We start from the raw sequence: 26033 nt of genomic DNA, 5'->3' as shown, positions 1-26033 counted from the left end.
TCAATTAAATAAAGTAGGCTATAGCCTATGCATAGGTGGAGAAGCACGGGGCAGTTATCTTTCCAAGGAAATGTACTTCCTAAATAGGCCTATGATTAGGCTATAGTTTACTACTTTGCCTAGAAAATTGGCCTAAATATTGATCACCCATATTTCTCCGTCTGAAAGTCTTCCCACTCCTAAAAGGTAGGCTATCAAAATAGCTCAAGAGAAAGTGCAAATCTTTCCAACTCTGCTCTCTCCCAGTACGTCTAACATATTGGCTGATATAGCCCAGTAATACAATGTAAGGGCCATGTGAGAACCTCTGATAATTTAACCTATTTCTTAATACATTTTTGTGCATTTGACATTGTCTATGGGGCGCAAAATTGCTGGGACCATAGCTTGCAAGTGAGCTGCGTCACATACGGTTAAAATAACATTGAGGGACTGCGGTTGGGTTTGGGACCAGTTCTTGTTGTAACGGGAGTCGGACAAAAAGCCAGCAGGTGCAGGCGGGAACTGGAAGAAATCGGTCACACAGACCTCTACTGTGCACCATGACAGTGAAGCCTGTAATGTTAGAGCTGTTTATCACTGTGTCAGTGTGAAAAGTAGGGAATTAGCTAGGGAAACTGACAGATCAACAATGTTACATTGCCATACTGACTAATAAAACTCACATTGCACTGAAAATATCAATATCAGAATATCAATATTCAATCGCTTGGCCAATGGTTTCATCGTTTGATTCAGGTCTAGTGTGATTAACACAAAAAGAAAAGCTAAAGTTAGCCAACTTTTGGCCAGCTCTCTCTCAAACGGTACAGCAACTGGCAAAAGCCATCCAAGTTAATTTACTTCTGAAACGGGACAAAACAAAGGCTACAAAACATTTCCATACAAACAACAGCTGTTAGATAGCAATATGAGGTTGCTATTATTACTATCTGACATAACTACAGGCTAGAGCTGACCTGGCTGCGGTAGCTACTACTAGATAGCATAGCTTATTCATTCACCTCAGTCAAGACAGGATGAAACGTTAGCTAACGTTGCATGTCAGTTGCAATACTAGCTCAGCACTGTGAATAAACACTAGTTTCATTTTTTTCTGTTAAGTTAAACAGCAGTTACCTTGCCAGCAACATCAGTCAACTAATCAACACAATCAATGGGGGCCCCGAAAGGTCAGGGCTCCTGGGCACGTGCCCTGCATGCCTAGTCGACATGCAAGTTTAGATAGCTGGCTAAACTAAATACCATTTGAAAAATTGTTAGCTGGCATGGCTAATTGAGTGACTGCAAGTGACCGACATAAGAAATACACTGCTGATGCTCAACCAAATTTGGAAATTTCACCAGGTGTATTCTACTATTCTTACTGTCAAAAGTAAGTTGAGACCCTGACTGAGTTACAAAACAAACATATTTTTGGTGGGTTGGAGGCCCTAAGCGAACGCTTATGTCGCTTATGCCTTGAACCGGCCATGATAAGAGTATTGCCATACTCTGCCTACTTCCATAATCACTTTATTATATAATTATTAGCGTGCATGTAAACTTACTCAAACCAAGATGGCAAAAAAACTAACATTTGAGAGAACCAAACCCATTGCACAATTTCTGAGCGAATATTGCATTAACGGCCTCCTTTCCAGACCAGTGTGGTTAAAGCTGTTCCTGCGCTGTAAGTCACGTGGGCCTCGTCAACCAGGCTACTTGCATCTACCCAGAACACAATGCCTGCCTCCCCAGATGAAGTTATAACACCTGCATACTTATGTTATTGACTCTTAATGTTATGTCTCTAAGATTATCAAGCAAACATACACAATATACATCTTGAGCTCCATTTATTGAATCATTTTTTAATATTGGTTTTTATTTACAGACCATGATATATTCATTCTGATATTAAAAAGTTAGAATTTTCAGGAGGCCAGACATTCACATAATTTAGTTAAGCATTCACATGTGTAGAATAAAACGATGAGTGCTAAGTCCAAACATTTCCCAGAACACTTAAAAACAGACAAAAGTCAGAGTTCCCTTGAATAAAATACCAAATTGACACGCATGTTATTTTATTATATATCTAGAGGTTTTGCCATGTACACAAATCACATTCAATAATTTACCCTCAAATAAAACTGCAACATCATGAGTGATGACAAGCAGAGCTTTTTAAACATTTAAAACCAAACATCCTGTACTAAGAGCCTTAGAGTTCCCATAGTCACTGACCAGCAGGTATACTAACCTACTCCCGTCTCATTGGAATACATTACAGTCTGACAGTCAGACAGACACAACTTGCTAATAGGAGGGAGCAGGTTTATGGAAAGCTTTGTAGAGCGATGGAATGGAATCAGTAGTCAGTACTGCTGTCATTCCCTTTGTTACAGTGGTACTTCTTTTACAACCAGTACCACCTCTAAAAGCTACTGTAGCTAGCATCAGTATTACTTTTACTTTAAGTCAGCACATTCAGTCTTGTACTCAGAGAGCCCAATAACTACGACTCCGTTCCAGTTTGTGTCAGTTAATTGTAGATTATTTTAGAGTACCGGTATCTCAAATATAGAATATCCTATATAGACATGGAGTGTTCAGACTCAACCAAGTAAAGTAAACAATTCAACATTCAAAAGAACATCCCAAAAGATTGCCATTTAGCTGGCATACGCCTATAATAAAACATTGCTTTCAGCAGTTGTGGCCATTCTACAACATTCAATTGCTATAGTTCCAGTTCTCATTTCCTCAGCGTTCTAAGCTCTTGAACCTTGTTGGAGATCTAACTCTCCATGGAGTCCAGGAACTCTCCCTCAGTGATGTGCTCCAGTCGCTTCAGGACTTGGTGGGCGCTGGCTGTGGGGTAGTCTGCCACAGGGTAGTCTGCAGGGCTGCTGGGTGATGTACCCTGGAAGGAACAGCAGAGTGTATGGAGGAAGGGAACCAGCTGGGTGATGGAGGAGAGAGAGCGACGGGTGAGGAGGGGGAACTCCAGACGCTCCGTAGACGACTCGTCACTCAGCGCCTGGAATTATAGGACATAACATCAACAGAATGAGATGAGCAGATCGCACGATTGAGTCATGTTGTTATCATGGTGACTATAAGGACATGAGTTATCTTGCTCTATAGTGGTGTTTGCGTTCTCTTACCCCGTAGCGTTGGTGTAGAGCCTCTAGTACTTTGACAACATGGGGTTTGCACTCCTGCTCTTCCTCCAGGAGACCATTCTCTGGGCCACTGTAGCGGCTCATATCCACCTCTGGAACAAAGGCCCAGCGATACCTTGACACACACGCACACAGAATGAGCAGAGAACATTTAATTGTAATCATGCTAAGCACAGCCTATATAGATGCTAAGCTGATATTAAGCAGGGTGAGGCTCTCACATCTGAAAGAGGGGCATCTTCTCTGGGGGGAAGGCCAGGGCAGTGTCCAGGAACTTGCAGGCAGACATGTACATGTCCAACTCTGGCTGGGGGAATGTCAATGGCCCATTCCCCATGGACCCACGTACCACTTTAGTCAGCCTGACAGAGAGAGGAAAAGAGGAGGGAGAACAAAGAAAAGGGCATTAGACAACATATCGAAACATGGTGGTGATAGTTACATGAGAGACTGTCTCCTACATATTAGATAGATGGACAGATACAGTGATGCGTCTACAGTAGACTGAGTGATCATGGACTCACTTCGACACCTCTTTTTCTTCCGACAAGGCTTTCTCCAGACGAACAAATGTGTGAATCTGACAAACAAAGATCAAAGACACCATTAGAAGACAAACACTACCAAAGACTTTTTTGACATGCCACCTCCCTGCTGAAAACAATGTACATAGCTACGGTGTATACATGCATTGAAATGAGAAAATTAGGGCTGTGATGATATTTTCCATGGCAAAAAATAAAACTCGAAGCAGACAAAACTCTTTGGTCGTTTAAAAACCTGCTGTATGTAAAATATTGTGTGATATTGTAACGCCCTGGCCATAGAGAGGGGTTTTTGTTCTTTATTTTGGTTAGGCCAGGGTGTTACATTGGGTGGGCGTTCTATGTTCTTTTTTCTAGGTTGGTTTGTTTTGTTGATTTTGGCCGTGTGGCTTCCAATCAGGCACAGCTGTAGTTTGTTGTTGCTGATTGGGAGTCACACATAAGTAGCCTGTTTTTCCTTTGGGTTTTTGTGGGTGATTGTTTCTGTCTAGTGTTTTCTGTTGAGTTTTTCCTGACAGGATTGTTTTGCTGACTTTGGTTTATTTTTGTATTGTGTTCTCCTTTTTTCATTAAATATCAAGATGAACACACATCCTCCGCTGCACCTTGGTTTTATTACTACGACAGCCGTTACAGATATAGCTTTGAAGATAAGCAAATGTGAATGAATGACAACATAATGATGTTTGTTTCAAACACTAGGGCTGTTTTCCTAAATGAGTTAAATGCGCTTCGTGATTTGTTTCCTTGCCATGATATACTAATGAGTATCTCGATACTGGTTCCTTCCGGCCCTACAGGAAACCAACAGTGACAGGAATTGATGTCATCAGGGTGGGGGTTGTTCCTCACCAGTTCTGTGACCATAATTGGCCAGAGGGAGGTGAGGTGCTGCGGGGAGATCCGCAGCATAAGAACACGGAACGTCAGAAACATTTGGGCAGAAACGGAGGGTGTTTGACCAATACGCAGAGCCTCTGTCAGCCGCTCTGAGGGAGAGGGGAGGAGGAGAGAGGATAGGATACCCGCATTACATTATACTGTATATTAATAATGAATATTGGCCTTATAAAATGTTAATGTCACACACACTCTCATTATCTATCAAATGTGATGGTCTACACCAGTATTTCTCAATCCTGGTTCTGGGGACCCAAATGGGTGCACATTTAGTTTTTGCCCTAGCGCTCACACACTTCATTCAACTAATCAGGTCCTCATCAATCAGGTGTGTGAGTGCTAAGGCAAAAACACCCATTTGGGACCCCAGGAATGAGAAACTGGTCTACACACTTTGTCAATACGCACAATGAAATGCCCAGAATACACAGAAACACAAAAAGCACACCCACCTTGGATGAGGGGCAGGTAGAGGTGGTACTGGTCTAACTCGCCACTGAACATGGCAAAGGCCTGACGCTTCAGTAACATGGGCTTCTGCTCTGCACTGGGGAACAGCTTCAGAGAACTGCTCTGCATGCCTGCAACACACACACATGAGTTAACACACTTACAAATGCACGCACACGGATGCACACACACATCTACTCTACTTACTCATGAGATCTTTGAACATGGTCTTCTCATGGGTCAGCAGGTGGTCGATGATGGACCTCCAGCTAAAGAGACAGAGGTCAAACACAGTCATTTTCTTTGAACAATTTATTTGATAATATTGATTTGTCAATATTTACATGGCATACACACACTCAAACACAAGCACACGCACAAACACAATCTTACTGGGGGGCACAGGAGACATCCATGGTGAAGAACAGGGGATCCATGTAGAGTTCGAAGGCCTCTTTTTTCCAGGCCCTCTTGGTGTAGGCGTACCCACTCAGATTGCTCAGGAGCTGGGCACCTGCACCGAAACTGGGCATGTTGTATGCACTGTGGTTCTTCAGGTAGGGGAAGACGTAGTACATGAGGCGAGAGATGAGAGGGACGGCTTTCTCCTTTTCATCACTGCGATACACCATGTCCAGAAGAGGGGCTAGAACCTGCAGAGGAGGAGGGTCTGTCAGAAATAGAAACCCATACATAGGCATGAGAGCAATAGGTGCACAGATCCACACACGGACACACCTACCTCTGCCAATAGCGCTAGGGCTTGTACACTGTACACAGAGGGGGCTGAGGAGGACACCATAGTGCTGGCCTGAGCTTCAGAGTCTGGAGAAACGGAGAAAAGAGAGGAAAGGAAAGGAAAGAAGGAGATGGGAACAGAAGGGAGTTGTTACTCATGAATATGTATGACTTTCTTCTCCAGTGCCTGCCCTGAGGGCCGACCCAAGGCTTAACCTCCTCAGGGTAGAAGGATCTCCATCTCATCCTTCAGCCCACATCCTGGGTGCACTGCTCCCAGTGACGCAGCAGGGCACTTAGTTCCACTACTGTGGACCGGTTGACATGGGTAACACCAGAGGAGAGGCAATTTTGTGAGAATAGTGTCCTCCTTCCTCACTGGACCACTACACTGGGGGACATACTGTCGTGAGGAAGTGCTGCGTTTCCATGGTTACAGTATAAGTCTGTGGTCTCTCTCAGTGCACTCTAATGTAGACCTGAAGAGAGTGGAGGAGAGGATGGAGAGGAGAGGAGACTGTTGGTCGAGGTGGGCCCTCTTGCTTTTCTCAACTAATGATGTGGAACGTGCATTAGGTGCCGGGGTTTGGTTGCCATGGTTACTGAGGAGCATGTCCTGAGGGTTAAGGAAAGGGGTGTCAAAACTCATTCCATGGAGGGTTTAGTGTCTGCGGGTTTTTGGTATTTCTTTTCAATTAAGACCTAGATAACCAGGTGTGGGGAGTTATTTACTAATTACTGACCTTAATTCATCAATCAAATACAAGGGAGGAGTGAAAACCCACAGACCAGCGCTTCCCAAACTCAGTCCTCGGGACCCCAGGGGGTGCATGCTTTGTTTTTTGCCCTAACACTAGACTACTTGATGATTAGTTTATTATTGGAATCAGCTGTGTAGTGCTAGGACTTAAACCAAAATGTGCACCCCTTGGGGTCCTGAGGACCGAGTTTGGGAAACCCTGCTGCAGACACTAGGCACTCCATGGAATGAGTTTGACACGTGGTTAAGGAGGTTAGCAGCTCTGACCCATTTTAAAGCCTAATGTACACCTTCCACTTCAAAATAACGTCAATTGAACATCCGCTTCCATCCGCAGCTCCTTGGAAAGTGTCCTGGAAAAGTGCAGACATGTACGGACAGGAGTAGACGTTCGATATTGCATTTTTAGAGTGGACCTAGCATATGGTGCGGAAGCACAAGGTGTAAATTAGGCTTCAGTCTGTTCCTGATTGAAGCCAGGGATGTCTCCAGGTGTGTGTGTTTGGTTACCATAGAGGTCCAGGTTCAGTTCGTTGGATGGCTCCTCGGTCTCAGGACACACCTGTGGCTGGTTCTTGACCTCCAGATTGCGGCTGAGCCAGCTGGTCTGCTCCAGAGATGACCCCGCCACCCCGCCCACCGCCTCCAGGATCTTCTGGGTCACCTCCTACAGGACATCACCATAGTAACCATCATTATCATGCATCTCACACTGTAATCTCACACTGAAGCTTAATTTAGGCCTTTCGTTTTAATGAAACGTCTAGTCCTGTCCACACCGAAGTGTGTGGACATGGGTGGACAGGAGCGGACGTTTGATATTGCATCATTTCATTCAAGCGGACCTAGCTGATGGCGTGGAAGGTGTACATTAGGCTACAGCTAGGGCTGTGCTACATGTCTTACCTGCATGTCTCTAGTGTCCTTCTTATTGTCCAGGTTGGAGAGTCGGTTTACAAAGTCATTGAGGATCCTGAAGTAGGAGAGGAGAAAGATGTCTGTACAGCTATGGATTGGTAGACTAGAGTGCAATAATATCTTGTTGATTCTGATACAGTAGCAAAGCAAAGCATGTCTATTGATGTGGGATGTACTACTTATGTTTGGACATTTACATTGTTTCAAACAACAGAGTGTGTTACGCTGGGAACAATGTCTACAGTAACAAATTACTATGACCACAGATGTATGCACGCATGACTGTAAGATCAGTTATTTGTGAATCGAGTGCTGACGTCATTTCCTGTCACAACTTGTGAACTTGTTTACGTGCTGCTGTGCGTTTTGTTGCTAGCGTTACTTTGCTACCTGCCAACTAAGTATTTTTTTAATTACCGTTTTATATTTTCATTTTTTCCCCTCGCTCAACTTTTTTCATTCAACTTTTTCACCCTGGACACTTTATCTGGACATGGTTCTACAGGACCTCCACCAGCCGAAGCTAAGTAGTAACATTAACATCATCCCTTCTAATTGCAGTCGCTGTACTCATAATATACAGGAGAACAAATCGCCTTATGGTGAGGATAGCCGTGCTGCAAGCCCAGCTTCAGACGCAATAGTTAGGCAAGGGTAATTTGCCCCATAGGCAGGGCTCTAACTCTAGCTCCACAAGGAGATAGGGTGCAGGCCAGGCAGCAGGCTGTGCCACCAATAAGTACAGATAGTAGTATAAATCCCCTCGCACAGTCCCCGCAGCCGGACAATTTTCTCATGGCTTCTGGAAGGAAATGCTGTAGGAATGCACAACTGGTGTCGCTCATTCAGCCGACAGAAACTTTCAACCGTTTCTCCCATTAAGCAACGAGTCGGAGTCAGAGGCCGAGCCTTCTCTGGTCTCTCCTCCACCCATTACGGGGTCTGAGGCGCCGAAGCCTCCCACCATTAGGTCTGACAAATTGAAAACCCTAGTCATTGGCGACTCCATTACCCGCAGTATTAGACTTAAAAAGAATCATCCAGCGATCATACACTGTTTACCAGGGGGCAGGGCTACCGACGTTAAGGCTAATCTGAAGATGGTGCTGGCTAAAACTAAAACTGGCGAGTGTAGAGAGTATAGGGATATTGTTATCCACGTCGGCACCAACGATGTTAGGATGAAACAGTCAGAGGTCACCAAGTGCAACATAGCTTCAACCTGTAAATCAGCTAGAAAGATGTATCGGCATCAATAAAAAATAAAAAAGACTACGTTTTCGTCTTTTGAGCTTCTAGTCATGAAATCTATGCAGCTACTCAATCATGTTTATAGCTACTGTTTACAGGCCTCCTGGGCCGTATACAGTGTTCCTTTCCGAGTTCCCTGAATTCCTACCGGACCTTGCAGTCATGGCAGATAATATTCAAATTATTGGTGACTTTAACATTCACATGGAAAAGTCCACAGACCCACTCCAAAAGGCTTTCGGAGCCTTTCCTCATAATCCTGGACTATCGGACCACCATTTTATTACGTTTGCAATCGCAACAAATAATCTGCTCAGTCACCAGCCAAGGATCATCAAAAGCCTTGCTATAAATTCTTGGACAACCCAAAGATTCCTAGATGCCCTTCCAGACTTCACCTACCCAAGGATGTCAGCGTACAACAATCAGTTAACCACCTAACTGAGGAACTTAATTTAACCTTCCGTAATACCCTAGATGCAGTCGCACCCCTAAAAACATTTGTCATAAGAAACTAGCTCCCTGGTATACAGGAAATACCCGAGCCCTGAAGCAAGCTTCCAGAAAATTGGAACGGAAATGGCGCTACACCAAACTGGAAGTCTTCCGATTTAGCTTGGAAAGACAGAGCAGCAGTGAGGGTACTATCATCCAATTTTTCCATCTTAATTGATGAGAATAAGAACAATCCTAAATTTATTTTTGATAGTGTGGCAAAGCTAACTAAAAAGCAGCATTCCTCAAGAGAGGTTGTCTTTCACTTCAGCAGTGATAGATTCATGAACTTCTTTGACAAAAAGGTAATGATCATAAGAAAGCAAATTACGGACTCCTCTTTACATCTGCGTATTTCTCCAAAGCTCAGTTTTCCTGAGTCTGCACAACACTGCCAGGACCTAGGATCACCGGAGACACTCGAGTTTTTTAATACTATATCTCTTGACACATTGATGAAAATAGTCATGGCCTCTAAACCTTCAAGCTTCATACTGGACCCTATTTCAACTAAACTACTGAAAGAGCTGCTTCCTGTGCTTGGCCCTCCAATGCTGAACATAATAAACGGCTCCCTATCCACCAGATGTGTACCAAACTCACTAAAAGTGGCAGTAATAAAGCCTCTTGAAAAAGCCAAACCTTGACCAAGAAAATATATTTTAAAAAAAATTGGCCTTTATCGAATCTCCCATTCCTCTCAAACATTTTAGAAAAAGCTGTTGCCCAGCAACTCACTGCCTTCCTGAAGACAAATAATGTATACGAATACTTCAGTCTGGTTTTAGACCCCATCATAGCACTGAGACCGCACTCGTGAAGGTGGTAAATTACCTTTTAATGGCATCAGACCAGACCATCTGTCCTCGTGCTCCTAGACCTTAGTGCTGCTTTTGATACCATCGATTACCACATTCTTTTGGAGAGACTGTAAACCCAAATTGGTCTACACGGACAAGTTCTGGCCTGGTTTAGATCTTATCTGTCAGAAAGATATCAGTTTCTCTCTGTGGATGGTTTTTCCTCTGACAAATCAACAGTAAATTTCAGTGTTTCTCAAGGTTCCGTTTTTAGGACCACTATTGTTTTCACTATATATTTGACCTCTTGGTGATGTCATTCAGAAACATAATGTTACCTTTCACTGCTATGCGGACGATACACAGCTGTACATTTCGATGAAACATGGTGAAGCTTCAAAATTGCCCTCCCTGGAAGCCTGTGTTTCAGACATAAGGAAGTGGGTGGCGGCAAATGTTTTACTTTTAAACTCGTACAAAACAGAGATGCTAGTTCTAGGTCCCAAGAAACAAAGACCCTGATCTCTCTTTTGACGAACATATCAAGACTATTTCCATCTACATAACATTGCAAAAATCAGAAACTTCCGGTCCAAAAATTATGCAGAAAAATTAATCCATGCTTTTGCCACTTCTAGATTAGACCACTACAATGCTCTACTTTCCGGCTACCCGGATAAAGCACTAAATAAACTTCAGTTAGTGCTAAACACGGCTGCTAGAATCTTGACTAGAACTAAAACATTTGATCACTGTTAAGGCAAGGGCTGATTTCAAGGTTTTACTGCTAACCTACAAAGCATTACATGGGCTTGCTCCCATCTATCTTTCGGAGTTGGTCCTGCCGTACATACCTACACGTACGCTACGGTCACAAGACGCAGGCCTCCTTATTGTCCCTAGATTTTCTAAGCAAACAGCTGGAGGCAGGGCTTTCTCCTTATAGAGCTCAATTTTTATGGAATGGTCTGCTGCCTATCCATGTGAGAGACGCAGACTTGGTCTTGACCTTTTAAGTCTTTATTGAAGACTCATCTCTTCAGTAGGTCCTATGACTGAGTGTAGTCTGGCCCAGGTGTGTGAAGGTGAACGGAAAGACCAGTTCCCCTCTCTTCACTGGGATTCTCTGCTTCTAACTCTATTACGGGGGCTGAGTGACTGGCTTACTGGTGCTCTTCCATGCCGTCCCTAGGAGGGGTGCGTCACTTGAGTGGGTTGAGTCACTGACGTGATCTTCCTGTCTGGGTAGGCGCCCCCCTCGGGTTTGTGCCGTGGGGGAGATCTTCGCGGGCTATACTCAGCCTTGTCTCAGGGTATTTAGTTGGTGGATTGAAGATATCCCTCTAGTGGTGTGGGGGTTGTGCTTTGGGAAAGTGGGTGGGGTTATATCCTGCTTGGATGGCCCTGTCCAGGGGTATAGTCGGACAGGGCCACAGTGTCTCCCGACCCCTCCTGTCTCAGCCTCCAGTATTTATGCTGCAATAGTTTGTGTCGGGGGGCTAGGGTCAGTCTGTTATATCTGGAGTATTTCTCCTGTCTTATCCGGTGTCTTGTCTTCCCCCTCAGCCCTAGGACCATGCCTGATGACTCCTTGCTGTCCCCAGTCCACCTGGTCGTGCTGCTGCTCCAGTTTCAACTGTTCTGCCTGCGGCTATGAAACCCTGACCTGTTCACTGGACGTGCTACCTTGTCCCGGACACACACTCACACTCACACTCACTCAAACTCTGAATGATCGGCTATGAAAAGCCAACTGACATTTACTCCTGAGGTGCTGACCTGTTGCCACTCTACAACCACTGTGATTATTATTATTATTATTTGACCCTGCTGGTCATCTATGAACGTTTGAACATCTTGGCCATGTACTGTTATAATCTCTACCTGGCACAGCCAAAAGACGACTGGCCACCCCTCATAGCCTGGTTCCTCTCTAGTTCTTCCTAGGTTCCTGCCTTTCTAGGGAGTTTTTCCTAGCCACCGTGCTTCTACATCTGCATTGCTTGCTGTTTGGAGTTTTAGGCTGGGTTTCTGTATAGCACTTTGTGACATCGGCTGATGTAAAAAGGGTTTTATAAAATCATTTCATTGATTGATTAGTCGCTTCGGATAAAAAAAAAGTCTGCTAAATGGCATATGTTATGTGATCAATGACTGAGACCGATTTCTGGACATTGGACATCAAGTGAACATTTTAGTACGTGTCAGACGGATAAGAAGTTGATGACTAACCCCAGCAGCAGGAAGTGGCCGGGCGGGGCCAGGTTGAGCTGCACAGACTCTCTGAGGAGACTGAGGAGGGGCACCACGTTCTCCTGGAGCGCCTGAGCTGAAATACTACCACAGACAGACAGACAGACAGACAGACAGACAGACAGACAGACAGACAGACAGAGACAGACAGAGACAGACAGAGACAGACAGAGAGACAGAGAGACAGAGAGACAGAGAGACAGAGAGACAGAGAGACAGAGGGGGGTGAAACATTGTTAAATAATATCACATGTAGGCAAGAACTGAAGTGTATTACTAACTACATGGCAGTGTGAATCTCTGTGTTGATGTCGTTGTTCGTTACCTCTGGGTGTAGGCATAGCTGAACTGTAGCATGGGGATGTCTACCAGGGTGGACTTCTGCCACACAGACGAAGGAGAGACAGAAGGGAGTTGCATCAACTATGACCTTCAGATGACCACTATACCATCATGTCATTTCTCTCTGGGTTTAACAGTCAATTCTTTGTGTGTGTGTGTGTGTGTGTGTGTGTGTGTGTGTGTGTGTGTGTGTGTGTGTGTGTGTGTGTGTGTGTGTGTGTGTGTGACCTGGTCTCCTTTGATCTGGTGAGGTTTCTTTACCACCTCTTTGACCATCTGCAGGATGTTGTCTGTATGGAGCGTTCCCAGGGACTTCACCAGATCCACAATGGTCAGATGAGACTCACTGGACACAGGCAATATCTACAGAGATATGGAGAGAGGAGGAGATAACATAGAGAGAGTGGGGGCATACTTTGTGTGTCACCCTCTTGTTGTGATGGAAGGTGTGTGTGTGTGTGTGTGTATGTATGTATGTATGTGTCATCCGCTTGTTGCAAAAATAAATAATAATAATTTTAAAACACTCACTTTGTTTGTGGTGTGTCTCTTGCTCCTCCGGCTGCTCCACACTGCTCCCACTGAGGCCATGAGCTGCACCCCATACTGCCCCGTCAGAGGAGTCAGAAACTCCAACACACGCTGCCTCAGGATCTACACACACACACACACACACACACACACACACACACACACACACACACACACACACACACACACCAGTACCATCAGAGTGACACACAAATTCACATGCAATACATATCATAGCACTACTTACTTCCCATAAGAACACACTCCCACGCAAACATAAACACAGGCATACCTTGAAGCTCCTGAAGTAGACGGATGTGGAGGCATGTCTGGTGGTCTGGGCGGAGTCTGAGCCCCTCCTCTGGGACTCCTCCCTCTTGACCACACCCCACAGCAGAGCCATACTACTGACCATGTGCGGCAGCTCCTTGATCACAGCATTGCGTGCGTTTCGGACGTCTGCAGGGTCACAGGCCACCAGGGACTGAGAGGGACAGATGGAGACATTAAACATAATTGTTTTCTGCATTCAACTCTGTGTGTCTGAGTGGGTAGCAGAGTGATCCACCTACATGTTGCCAAATCAGTAGTGTATGTGTGTGTGTGTGCGCACGACTCACCTTCTTGTTGTCCAGTAGACAGTGGTGAGTGAGTGTGGTCAGTCCCTCCAGTAGGGTGAGAGGGTAATCAGGAGCAATGTTCTCCTTCCTGCTACTCTGCGTAGCCTTCCCCCCGTCGTGATCGTACTGTTTGACCAGCTCGTCCAGGTTCCTGCAGATCTGGGTGATGAGCGGAGCCACGATGATGCCCAGCGAGCTCCCGAGGTAGGGCAGAGACGAGCACAGCAGCGCCACCCAGTGGGGGTGCATGGCATAGCCGTACTGCGGCTGCAGAGCCTGGGCTGCAGCAGACACAAACATCCCCTGGGCTGTGATGGGCTGGGTCTGGACATACTGAGCTGCCTTGATGGACTGTTGGAACAGAACCCCTGTCTGCCATTCCTGCTTCATGGCTGAGGAGGCAGGGGTAGCTACAGGTGTGTCACGGGGCTCATCGGGGTGTGGGGTTGAACCAGACCCCCCTGGCCACACGTAGTACTCCAGGACGATGAGGGCCTGTAGGAGCTTGAGCAGCTCCATCTGTAAGGGGTATTGCTCCTGCCCCCCTCCCCCTCCAAGATTCACCAGGCTCTCCTCAGACAGGCCCACCTGTTCATCGAACAGATTCAGACACCCCATGGCAGAGTCCTTCTCCACCCCTTTCTGGCTGATGTACATGGAGGCTGAGAGGGTGAGAAGGGCGTACTGCTGCACCTTACACCCGGCCAGCAGCTTGCGGATGGCCTCTGGGCCGACCCCAGCCTCCCGCTGGGTGGAGCTGTCCCTCTGACCCCGCACCACACACCCCAGCTGGGTCACCAGGCGGGTCAGCACCCCCACGCTCTTCACCTGGACCTCCCTGTTCCCCTGCAGCTCCCTGGGGCCCAGGGTGAGGTAGGACGGGTAGTGGGAATGTAGGAACCTCAGGCACAGCGATACCAGCAGCTCGATGAGCAGGGAGGGGGGAATGGAGGGTGAGGAGGTGGGCGAGAGCAGGCGTCCATGGAAACCTCTTCCGTCCTGGGCCTGCTGGTGGCGCTGGAGAAGGTTGGAGACCAGGTTGAGGTGGGCGGCTGAGCTGGTGTCCAGGGAGGTGGAGGTGAGGGCGTCCACTAGAGGGCGCTGGGCGCTGCTCCTCAACAGACTGTCCAATAGGGCCAGGCCGTGGAGCAGGCGGGGCCAGCCGCCAGGCACAGAGTACAGCAGAACATGGCGGAACAGAGAGTCAATGACTTCACGCTTCTCACGCTCCTGTTTGAGGAGCCGCGACTGAGCCATGGCTTCACGCTCCATGTCATCGTCCTCGCTCGACAGTGAATCGGACACCTGCGTGTGTTCCGATTCCACCCTCCTCAGGCAGCTGACCACACCTCCTTCCTCTACGCTACAACCATAAGTGGCGGAGCTGGAGTTCTCTGTGGAGACCTGGGCACCACTGGTGTCAGCTGACTCGGTGTGTTCGCTCTCTTCCTCCTCCTCCAGCTCATCTTCCCCCTCTGTGGCTTCGCTCTCACTGCAAGACACCCCTGTGGAGTCAGCCGCTGGATTGGTCGTCTCTGGGTCACGCTCTAGCTCCCCCCACAGGGCCTCCCGGTCCACCAGGATCATGTGACCCAGTGTACCCTCATCTGGTTGGGTGCTGGTTGCCATGGCGCCCGTGGAACCCTTGGTGGTGCTTCGACTTCTGCTGTTTAAATCTTTCAGATTACCTACAGAGAGAAAGAGGTCTACCAAAACATATACACACTAGGAGAGCAACATCCCTAAACACTCCAACAGTCACCACTTAACACTCCAGAACACACAAACACCTGCGGTTAGCTTCTGTTTGACACTCTGGATGGTGCAGCGCTGGGTGGAGGGGTGGAGCAGCAGCAGCAGAACAGGCTCCAGGATGCGGACCACGTCCTGCAGGGAGAGAGCCCTGACCAGCCAGCACTGGGCTGCAGCACTCACAGAACCATCTGGGCTGTTCAGACAGTCCACCACCACACACAGAGACCTGGGACAGAGATACACAGAGTCAGTCATAGGGAGATGAGGGACAGACACAGAATCTTAAATAGTGCTCAGAGAGAGAGAGACAGACAGACAGACAGACAGAGACAGACAGACAGACAGACAGAGACAGAGAGAAAACGAGTCCATCGCAGTGATCTGAGGTAAGCAGAACAGGTTCCTTATGGTAGTACAGTCGTGGCCAACATTTTTGAGAATGACACAAATATACATTTTCACAAAGTTTGCTACTTTAGTGTCTTTAGATATTTTTGTCAGATGTTACTATGGAATACTGAATTACAAGCATTTCATAAGTGTCAAAGGCTTTTATTGACAATTACATGAAGTTGATGCAAAGAGTCAATATTTTCAGTGTTGACCCTTCTTTTTCAAGACCTCTGCAATCCACCCTGGCATGCTGTCAATAACTTCTGGGCCACATCCTGACTGATGGCAGCCCATTCTTGCATAATCAATGCTTGGAGTTTGTCCGAATTTGTGGGTTTTTGTTTGTCCACCCGCCTCTTGAGGATTGACCACAAGTTCTCAATGGGATTAAGGTCTGGGGAGATTCCTGGCCATGGACCCAAAATATCGATGTTTTGTTCCCCGAGCCACTTAGTTATCACTTTTGCCTTATGGCAAGGTGCTCCATCATTGTGGAAAAGAGATTGTTCGTCACCAAACTGTTCATGGATGGTTGGGAGAAGTTGCTCTCGGAGGATGTGTTGGTACCATTCTTTATTCATGGCTGTGTTCTTAGGCAAAATTGTGAGTGAGCCCACTCCCTTGGCTGAGAAGCAACCCCACACATGCATGGTCTCAGGATGCTTTTCTGTTGGCATGACACAGGACTGATGGTAGCGCTCACCTTGTCTTCTCCAGACAAGCTTTTTTCCAGATGCCCCAAACAATCGTAAAGGGGATTCATCAGAGAAAATGACTTTACCCCAGTCCTCAGCAGTCCAATCCCTGTACCTTTTGCAGAATATCAGTCTGTCCCTGATGTTTTTCCTGGAGAGAAGTGACTTCTTTGCTGCCCTTCTTGACACCAGGCCATCCTCCAAAAGTCTTTGCTTCACTGTGCGTGCAGATGCACTCACACCTGCCTGCTGCCATTCCTGAGCAAGCTCTGTACTGGTGGTTCCCCGATCCCGCAGCTGAATCAGCTTTAGGAGACGGTCCTGGCGCTTGCTGGACTTTCTTGGGCGCCCTGAAGCCTTCTTCACAACAATTGAACCGCTCTCCTTGAAGTTCTTGATGATCCGATAAATGGATGATTTAGGTGCAATCTTACTGGCAGCAATATCCTTGCCTGTGAAGCCCTTTTTGTGCAAAGCAATGATGACGGCACATGTTTCCTTGCAGGTAACCATGGTTGACAGAGGAAGAACAATGATTCCAAGCACCACCCTCTTTTTGAAGCTTCCAGTCTGTTATTCGAACTCAATCTGCATGACAGAGTGATCTCCAGCCTTGTCCTCGTCAACACTCACACCTGACATGATGTCAGCTGGTCCTTTTGTGGCAGGGCTGAAATGCAGTGGAAATGTTTTTTTTTTTTTTTGCGATTCAGTTCATTTGCATGGCAAAGAGGGACTTTGCAATTAATTGCAATCATCTGAGCACTCTTCATAACATTCTGGAGTATATGCAAATTGCCATCATACAAACTGAGGCAGCAGACTTTGTGAAAATAAATATTTGTGTCCTTCTCAAAACTTTTGGCCACGACTGTAGAGTCATGAAACAGAATACACTGGGGACCACAGCACAAACTGCTTTTGGGCCCAGAGACCAACTACTGACCATACTTCAAGCTCTGTACTCACCGGTCAAATGAGCGGTTCAGAGACATGGTCCGGTTTGACTGGTTCTCCCTAGTCAGGTGCCACAGCACTGAGAACCTATGTAGGGCCTCCAACCGTACAGCCTGAGGGAAATACACACAACATAACGGACATGCTAGTTAAACACGATGACTTATTGTTTGTTATATCACATGAGTTTAGGCTGGAGAATTTGTTCATATGGCTATATGTAAAACTTTGGTGTTGTTTAAATGCGTTAGGAGTATTGGATGGCTCTTTGCTGTAGGCGTCTAGTGTCTTGATATTACAGTAGAATCTTGTTAGTGTGTGTTCTGTACCTTGTCTCTGTGCAGTAAAGCCTGGCAGACGATGTCCTCACAGATGGATGCGGACGGTGCCAGGCAGTGGAGCCGATAGAAGAGCTCCACACAGGAGGTGTGCTGCTCTCGACGCTCCACATCCAGCTGACCCCACAGCACCTGGGCCACCCGCTGCATGGGATCACAAAGGTGAAAGGTAAAATGTTAGAGGTGATGATGATTGGTGTTCATTTGGGTCAACTTAACACAGCAGCATCAGATTACTAATGATCCTGATCTGGTTAGCTAATAGGCAGCAGAAATGAAAAAGGTGATGATGCTGTTGGACATAGAGTTACAGATGACACATTCACTAAGGAAACGTACACATTTCATCATATTATACAGTAACACGTCAGACCAGCTAGGACTATTCATATTATGTTCCCTCTTTATGTGGCAGTAATACAAGCCACCTGCCATGGTAGACCATGATTTCCTGACCTGGTAGAAATCTGTGCTCTGCTCGATGGCGCTGAGCAGGCCTGGGTAGATGGGGGGCACAGTAACCATCTGCAGCCGCCCGCTCAGGGGGTTGGCGTTGCTGGCCTGGTAGCGCCTGGTCTTGTCCTGGATGACCAGGGCCAGGGACTGGGAGTGGTTGATGAGCTCCAGAAGAGAGGACACAGCCGTGTGCTGCACCTGGTAGTCCCTCGACAGGCAACACAGGGTCATCAAGGACCTCAGCCACAAAGGCAGGCAGCCCACGTCACTGTCTGAAGAGAAAAAACAAAACAATATTTTGGTTACTTCCCATTCAATGAGTTCAAATTAGTCAAGATCATGAAAGCATATCAGTATACTGACTTTAACCATGATAAAGTGGTCAATTCAGTCCTGTTAGTAAGCCATGTTAGGAGTAGGAGTACACACTAAAGCTTTAAGCTTTTCATTTGAATAGACAAACCAGCACCCCAGTAAACCTTTTGGTTAAGAGTAGAGTTGCAGAGTTATACAAATTCCCCTATGTGGACTCAATTGTGCGAGTCTGACATGCAAGACTACTGCGTGGCTAACTAACTACAGTAAGTTTGTGTAGAGCTGTATAGACTGACCTGTATGGGTAAACAACCATTATTGTGTAAAAGTGTATACTGTTACCTGTATGGTGGAACATGTCGCTGTAGAGCACCTGGCTCTCCTCCTCACTCAGGTACAGGGGGAAGGTGGTACACTCCAACAGTAGGTGGCATGCTGCGGTGAACGCCTGGCGGCACTCCTCTGAAATCTCCGCCCTGCCCCGGGGCATGTACCCTGCCCCCCAGTCCACCCCTCCTCCCGTGCCGCCTCGTCCTTTCTTCTTCTCTATAGGGGGGACAGGGAGGTCTGGGACAGGGGAGTCCGAGGTAGAGCGTGGTTTGTGTTTGTTGGGGGTGAAGAGCTCGGCTAGCTTGTCTTTGATCTGGGTCGTGGTGATCTGAGGGCCCTCCTGGAACGAGGTCTTCCCACCAGGGGAGAGTGCAGCGGGGTCCGGCTGTACAGCCTCCTCCTGCCCCCTGACGTCCTCCACCTGAACCAGCAGGTACCTGGGAGGGGACAGGAGGGAGAGAGAGATGGGGAGAGAGAGAGAGTTGATCAAGTTGTTTTGATTGGTGCATGCTGTGCTTGATGATTGTGTGTTACATGTTTTCCAGATGTGATCATGTTCTCTACCAGGTGGTTATGAAGGCCAGTATATCCAGCAGACACTGGGTCATGGTCTCCACATTGCCCCCCTTCCTCCACACACCCTGGCACTCTTTCACAATCCCCGCCCCCTCGGGGCTCAGTCCCGCCCCTGGTAAGAGGTGCAGTTCCGAGGGTGAGGCGCTGATGCCCAATCCGCTGTCTTCAGACCGAAGGAGCGGGAAGGCGCGTTCTCCCTCTACCGGGCCAGTCTCCTGCTCCACAACTCCATTCAGCTCTTCCTCTGGTTCTGCGTTGTCATGGTTAACGCTGACTCGACTGCCCTCTTCCTCCTCCTCGACCCTCTCCTTCTCCATATCCTGTATCTAAGGGGAGAAAATGTATGATCCAACCAGAATACCACCAATGAGTGAGAGGGTAGTATGACCTTAAAAGGATAGTTAGAGAACCGTCTCCTTGTCCTTAAACTCAAAAAATATTTTCTAAAATTCCTTACTGAGAAATCCCATCATGATCCAGTCAGTGACTGAAAGAAGCTAAAGATCAGTGGGAACTGTGTTTATCAGACAGACAGACAGACAGACAGACAGACAGACAGACCAGTGTTACAGCTGGACTCCAGACCTTGTTAATATCTGCAGGGAGAGTGAAATTAGAAGATTGGTTGGCCTATGTAGTCTGGATCTACCATCAAGACAAGAGGAGTACAGTACATGAGAGACAGCCTGACAAGGAGCTAACCCTGCCAGGAATGTTATCCCCCAGTCAGACAGGTCACCTACCAGACAGTTCATCCTGAGGGCATGACCATTCTTAACCTGTTAGGGCTAGGGGGCAGTATTTGCACGGCTGGATAAAAAAAATGTACCCGATTTAATCTGGTTACTAATCCTACCCAGTAACTAGAATATGCATATACTTATTATATATGGATAGAAAACACTCTAAAGTTTCTAAAACTGTTTGAATGGTGTCTGTGAGTATAACAGAACTCATTTGGCAGGCAAAACCCTGAGACATTTTCTGACAGGAAGTGGATACCTGATGTGTTGTATTACCTTTAAACCTATGCCATTGAAAAACACAGGGGCTGAGGAATATTTTGGCACTTCCTATTGCTTCCACTAGATGTCACCAGCCTTTACAAAGTGTTTTGAGTCTTCTGGAGGGAGATCTGACCGAACAAGAGCCATGGAACGATGATGGCCCATTAGACACCTGGCGCGCGAGTTCATGTTGGGTACCCTCGTTCCAATACGTTATAAAAGAGTATGCATTCGTCCACCTTGAATATTATTCATGTTCTGGTTAAAAAAGGCCCTAATGATTTATGCTATACAACGTTTGACATGTTTGAACGAACGTAAATATATTTTTTCCCCTCGTTCATGAAGTGAAGTCCGGCGGGCTTAGATCATGTGCTAACAAGACGGAGATTTTTGGACATAAATGATGAGCTTTTTTGAACAAAACTACATTCGTTATGGACCTGTGATACCTGGAAGTGACATCTGATGAAGAGAATCAAAGGTAATGGATTATTTACATAGTATTTTCGATTTTAGATCTCCCCAACATGACGACTAGTCTGTATCGCAACGCGTATTTTTCTGGGCGCAGTGCTCAGATTATTGCAAAGTGTGATTTCCCAGTAAGGTTCTTTTTAAATCTGGCAAGTTGATTGCGTTCAAGAGATGTAAATCTATAATTCTTTAAATGACAATATAATATTTTACCAATGTTTTCTAATTTTAATTATTTAATTTGTGATGCTGACTTGACTGCCGGTTATTGGAGGGAAACGATTTCCTCAACATCAATGCCATAGTAAAACGCTGTTTTTGGATATAAATATGAACTTGATAGAACTAAAAATGCATGCATTGTCTAACATAATGTCCTAGGAGTGTCATCTGATGGAGATTGTAAAAGGTTAGTGCATAATTTTAGCTGGTTTTATGGTTTTGGTGACCCTGTCTTTGAATTGACAAAACATTACACACAACTCTTGTAAATGTACTGTCCTAACATACTCTAAATTTATGCTTTCGCCGTAAAACCTTTTTGAAATCGTAAAACGTGGTTAGATTAAGGAGATGTTTATCTTTCAAAGGGTGTAAAATAGTTGTATGTTTGAAAAATTTGAATTTTGACATTTATTTGGATTCAAATTTGCCGCTCTTGAAATGCACCTGCTGTTGATGGAGTGCACCACGGGGGGGACGCCTGCGTCCCACCTAGCCCATAGAGGTTAAGTACCTCAGTAGTGCTGCATCCCTAACTCCCATTTTCCTTCTACTCTCCATACGCATGCCAGTTTCTCTGAACCACTGCACACACTCACACAGCCACTGACCGGAACAAATTTGAAGCTCTCCTCCTGTGTCTGTGACTTCACTTTCTGTGTCTGTGACTCCACCTCCATGTCCATATAAGTCACGGGCATCTGGATCTTACTGAGCACCTTGAAGCAGGTGCGCAGGCCCTGTGTGAGCTCCGATAGGTCCAGACAGGTCATGTGGGTGCGGAGTGCATGCAGCATGCGGCCAAGCATCTGAGGCAGGAACTGAGACTGGATGTCAGCATGGAGCTCCTATTGGACCAGACACACAGAGACAGACCAATCAGATAGGGTTAGAGAGAGCAAGAGAGAGAGAAAGAGAGCGAGAGAGCGAGAGAGCGAGAGAAAGAAAGAGGGATAAAAAGAGAGAGAGAGGAAAAATAGAAGTGCGTGTGTGTGTGTACCAGAGGGATGACATCCAATAGGAATATGATGAGCGTGGAGATCTCTGTGACAGAGGGAGTAGGACAGTCACTGTGATACTGCAGAGGGGGCGGCGGCATGTCAGCTGGGTCGCTATGGAGACACAGAGACAGGTCAGCTAAACAATATAAAAGACATTCGAGTTGGAGAAAGATGCTTTATAACAGCAAAGCTACAGTGACTATTCCAGAGCAAGTACAGCAGGTGTTAGTAGAGGCGTTACCTACCTGAGGCAGGTGCAGAATTGGCAGGTAATGTAATCCCACAGGAACTCACTGTTCATGGAGCTCACCAGCATGTTCACCGTCTTTATGATTTCTGATGCGTTCTTGTTCTCTTTTATTTTACTGCACAGACAACACATCTAGGTAGTCACTATCATGTCAATCTCTTTTAGGAAAATTCCCAATAAATATCATTCATCTATATTAGTTCATTCTCCACTCGTCCCATCCTCTGACCTGGCTAGCTTGTTTCCTGTCAGGCCAGCGCTGGTGATAGACTCCTCTCCCAGCATCTCTCTGCAGTAACTGTAGAACGCTCTCACCACCTCCAATAACACACTGCCCACTACCAGAGGACCTGAAAGAGACCACCATCATTATCATCACACACAGCCCACTATCAGAGGACCTGAGAGAGACCACCATCATTATCATCATCATCACACACTGCCCACTACCAGAGGACCTGAGAGAGACCACCATCATTATCATCACACACTGCCCACTACCAGAGGACCTGAGAGAGACCACCATCATTATCATCATCATCACACACTGCCCACTATCAAAGGACCTGAGAGAGACCACCATCATTATCATCGCACACTGCCCACTACCAGAGGACCTGAGAGAGACCAACATCACTATCATCGCACACTGCCCACTATCAGAGGGCCTGAAAGAGACCACCATCATTATCGTCACACACTGCCCACTATCAGAGGACCTGAAAGAGACCACCATCATTATCGTCACACACTGCCCACTATCAGAGGACCTGAAAGAGACCACCATCATTATCATCACACACTGCCCACTATCAGAGGACCTGAAAGAGACCACCATCATTATCATCACACACTGCCCACTATCAGAGGACCTGAAAGAGACCACCATCATTATCGTCACACACTGCCCACTATCAGAGGACCTGAAAGAGACCACCATCATTATCATCACACACTGCCCACTATCAGAGGACCTGAAAGAGACCACCATCACTATCATCGCACGCTGCCCACTATCAGAGGACCTGAAAGAGACCACCATCATTATCATCACACACTGCCCACTATCAGAGGACCTGAAAGAGACCACCATCATTATCATCACACACTGCCCATTATCAGAGGACCTGAAAGAGACCACCATCATTATCATCACACACTGCCCACTATCAGAGGACCTGAAAGAGACCACCATCATTATCATCACACACTGCCCATTATCAGAGGACCTGAGAGAGACCACCATCATTATCATTATCATCACACAGTGCCCACTATCAGAGGACCTGAGAGAGATGAACATCATTATCATCACACACTGCCCACTATCAGATGACCTGAGAGAGATGAACATCATCAACCACTACACCCTTCTTACCAGCAGAGGGCTTAAGACAGATGGAGAGAGTGAGAAGGGGAGGGGTGGGAGAGAAGAGGCCTGAAGTAGGGTAGGTGTGTGTTCACCTATCTCTGGCTTATCTAAAAGGCTGATGATGATGCGGAAGGGTCGTAGATAACCAATCACGCTCTCCGGGTCCGCCTCCACATCCTTCTGATTCAAGATGTTGATCAAAGCCTAAGGACAGAGACACAGAGGACACACGGTTACACCACTGGGTATTTACTGAATTCAAGTTCACCTTGTTTTCATTGTTTCATATTAAAATGAATGACTTGCATTTAAGGGCAGGTGTTTTAAGTCCTTCATGAGGTTTAATCATCTGTAACAGTATGATTTATATACTGCAACTGATCAACAGTAGTGTTAGCTAGTGTGTCCGACCTGCACTAAGAGTTCTCTGGAGTGGGTGTTGAAGTAGAAGGCTGTGTGTTCCTCCATGGAGATGAAGAGGTCAGGGTCTGCAGCAACCATACCCCCCTTAATGTCTGTGCCTGGGGAACAGCAACACACACACAGATACAGTAATTCACTTATAATACCAAGGCATACATTTTAGTCTCTGAAAGGAGAGGTGCAAACAATTGAGGCTACATGGATACATTTATTAGGTAGACCTAAACGACATTAGCTACAACTTCATTTATTAGCTACATAGTGAAGTATATTCAGGCCTACTGCTAGAATACAACTCAAAGCCATAACTTCATTGTGTGTGTGTGTGTGTGTGTGTGTGTGTGTGTGTGTGAACATGGCCGTGGTGCATGTCTATCCACACTAAGTACCTAGCAGCCAGGCGTAGAGGCGTCTGTTGAGGGACATGTCTCTGCGGAGCAGCGTGAGGGAAGCAGCAGACACCACTGTGATCGTGTCCTCCCTAGTCATAGGAATACTGCCTTGGGTTGGGTCCTGAGGTAATAACAGGGACAGTTACACATGGGGCACAGGGAAAAGGAAAGGGGAGAGGATGAAGATAGAGAGGCAAAGAAGGATGAGTTGGAAGAGGAGATGAAAGAGGATTAAGGGAGGAGCAGGACAGAGAATATAAGGAGGAGGTGAGAAGGAGAATGAGGAAGAGGTGAGGAGAAGGAGGTGAGAGAGGAGAAAAGGAATAGGAGAAGGTGGTGGTGGAGGAAGAGGAGGAGGTAAACCTCTAACCTCTGAGAAAAACATTGACGCTTACACGGACACGGTGACTGAGTTCATCGGGAAGTGTACAGGGGATGTTGTTCCAACAGTGACTATTAAAACCTACCCAAACCAGAAACCGTGGATAGATGGCAGCATTCGTGCAAAACTGAAAGCGCATTTAACCATGGCAAGGTGACTGGGAATATACAAACAGTGTAGTTATTCCCTCCGTAATGCAAACAAACAGGCAAAATGTCAGTTCAGAGGCAAAGTGGAGTTGCAATTCAGCGGCTCAGACACAAGACTTATGTGGCAGGGTCTACAGACAATCACGGACTACAAAGGGAAAACTAGCCACGTCGCAGACACCGACGTCTTGCTCCCAGACAAGCTAAACACCTTCTTTGCCCACTTTGAGGAGAACACAGTGCCACCGACGCGGCCGGCTCCCAAGGACTGTGGGCTCTCGTTCTCCGTGGCCGATGTGCGTAAGACATTTAAACGTGTTAACCCTTGCAAGGCTGCCGGCCCAGACGGCATCCCTAGCCGTGTCCTAAGAGCATGTGCAGACCAGCTAGCTGTAGTGTTTACTGACATATTCAATCTCTCCCTATCAAAGTCTGCTGTCCCCACTTGCTTCAAGATGTCCACCATTGTTCATGTACCCAACAAAGCAAAGGTAACTGAACTAAATGACTATCGCCCTGTAGCACTCACTTCTGTCATCATGAACCTCTCTACCTTACCTGACATGCTAGACCCTCTTCAATTTGCATACCGCCCCAATAGATCCACAGATGATGCAATTGCCATTGTGCTGCACACTGCCCTATCCCATCTGGACAAGAGGAATACCTACGTCAGAATGCTGTTGATTGACTATAGCTCAGCCTTCAACACCATAGTACCCTCCAAGCTCATCCTTAAGCTCAGGGCCCTGGGTCTGAACCCCGCCATA

At 46.6% G+C, this 26033-nt stretch overlaps 1 protein-coding gene across 3 annotated transcripts in view; it reads right to left on the bottom strand.

Moving 5' to 3' along the window:
* Positions 1-1821: 1821 nt before the first annotated feature.
* The window catches only part of LOC106586632 (protein DOP1B), a 42901-nt gene continuing 18689 nt past the window's right edge, over positions 1822-26033 (bottom strand). For 2 of the 3 annotated variants that reach the window (XM_014174123.3, XM_014174124.3), the window contains 30 exons: positions 24730-24853; positions 24329-24438; positions 24010-24121; positions 22775-22895; positions 22541-22660; positions 22295-22406; positions 21894-22142; positions 19577-19914; positions 19025-19449; positions 18368-18639; positions 17903-18055; positions 17586-17686; positions 15564-15754; positions 13774-15461; positions 13446-13637; positions 13154-13276; positions 12851-12985; positions 12606-12661; positions 12260-12364; positions 7470-7536; positions 7074-7230; positions 5808-5890; positions 5459-5718; positions 5273-5334; positions 5068-5196; positions 4568-4704; positions 3695-3750; positions 3392-3532; positions 3153-3285; positions 1822-3025 (listed from right to left, as the gene is read on the bottom strand). In XM_014174123.3, coding sequence (XP_014029598.2) covers positions 2783-3025; positions 3153-3285; positions 3392-3532; positions 3695-3750; positions 4568-4704; positions 5068-5196; positions 5273-5334; positions 5459-5718; positions 5808-5890; positions 7074-7230; positions 7470-7536; positions 12260-12364; positions 12606-12661; positions 12851-12985; positions 13154-13276; positions 13446-13637; positions 13774-15461; positions 15564-15754; positions 17586-17686; positions 17903-18055; positions 18368-18639; positions 19025-19449; positions 19577-19914; positions 21894-22142; positions 22295-22406; positions 22541-22660; positions 22775-22895; positions 24010-24121; positions 24329-24438; positions 24730-24853 — 6195 coding nt within the window. In that variant the 3' untranslated portion in view covers positions 1822-2782. The remainder of the gene's footprint in view (positions 3026-3152; positions 3286-3391; positions 3533-3694; positions 3751-4567; positions 4705-5067; positions 5197-5272; positions 5335-5458; positions 5719-5807; positions 5891-7073; positions 7231-7469; positions 7537-12259; positions 12365-12605; positions 12662-12850; positions 12986-13153; positions 13277-13445; positions 13638-13773; positions 15462-15563; positions 15755-17585; positions 17687-17902; positions 18056-18367; positions 18640-19024; positions 19450-19576; positions 19915-21893; positions 22143-22294; positions 22407-22540; positions 22661-22774; positions 22896-24009; positions 24122-24328; positions 24439-24729; positions 24854-26033) is intronic. The other variant, XM_014174125.3, reaches the window with a different exon arrangement.

Source organism: Salmo salar, chromosome 25 (assembly GCF_965601325.2).
Source record: "Salmo salar chromosome 25, fSalSal1, whole genome shotgun sequence".
Lineage (NCBI taxonomy): Eukaryota > Metazoa > Chordata > Actinopteri > Salmoniformes > Salmonidae > Salmo > Salmo salar.
The sequence above is the reverse complement of the archived record's forward strand: the minus strand, read 5'-3'. Positions and strand labels throughout refer to the sequence as shown.